The sequence below is a fragment of the Myotis brandtii genome, unplaced genomic scaffold (genome assembly GCF_000412655.1).
Source record: "Myotis brandtii unplaced genomic scaffold, ASM41265v1 scaffold825, whole genome shotgun sequence".
Lineage (NCBI taxonomy): Eukaryota > Metazoa > Chordata > Mammalia > Chiroptera > Vespertilionidae > Myotis > Myotis brandtii.
This window is the reverse complement of record NW_005371349.1, coordinates 873,653-873,884: the sequence shown is the minus strand read 5'-3', so window position 1 is coordinate 873,884 and position 232 is coordinate 873,653. Positions and strand designations below refer to the sequence as shown.

Here is a 232-nt window from a genome sequence, read left to right as displayed (position 1 = left end):
CGGGCACTCACAGCAGCAGGGCCGACAGCAGGTAGACGGGGAAGGTGTTCTCCACCAGGTAGCGGTGCACCCAGGGCAGCCAGGAGACCTGGGGGCCAGCCCTCTCCAGGCGGCGCACCCACACCTTGCCCGCCTCGTACATGCTGTCAAGGCCCCGGAAGGGCCCGCAGAGGCTTGAGGGCTTCACCCTGCGGGAGAGGGGGAGGGAGAGGGAGAGGGGGAGGGAGAAGTA

General features: G+C 69.0%; 1 protein-coding gene across 1 annotated transcript in view; it reads right to left on the bottom strand.

Annotated features, from left to right (window-relative positions):
• Positions 1–6: 6 nt before the first annotated feature.
• The window catches only part of TMC6 (transmembrane channel-like 6), a gene marked incomplete at its 5' end in the record, with an annotated part of 1,314 nt that continues 1,088 nt past the window's right edge, over positions 7–232 (bottom strand). The window contains one exon of the mRNA XM_014531730.1: positions 7–188. Coding sequence (XP_014387216.1) covers positions 8–188 — 181 coding nt within the window. The remainder of the gene's footprint in view (positions 189–232) is intronic.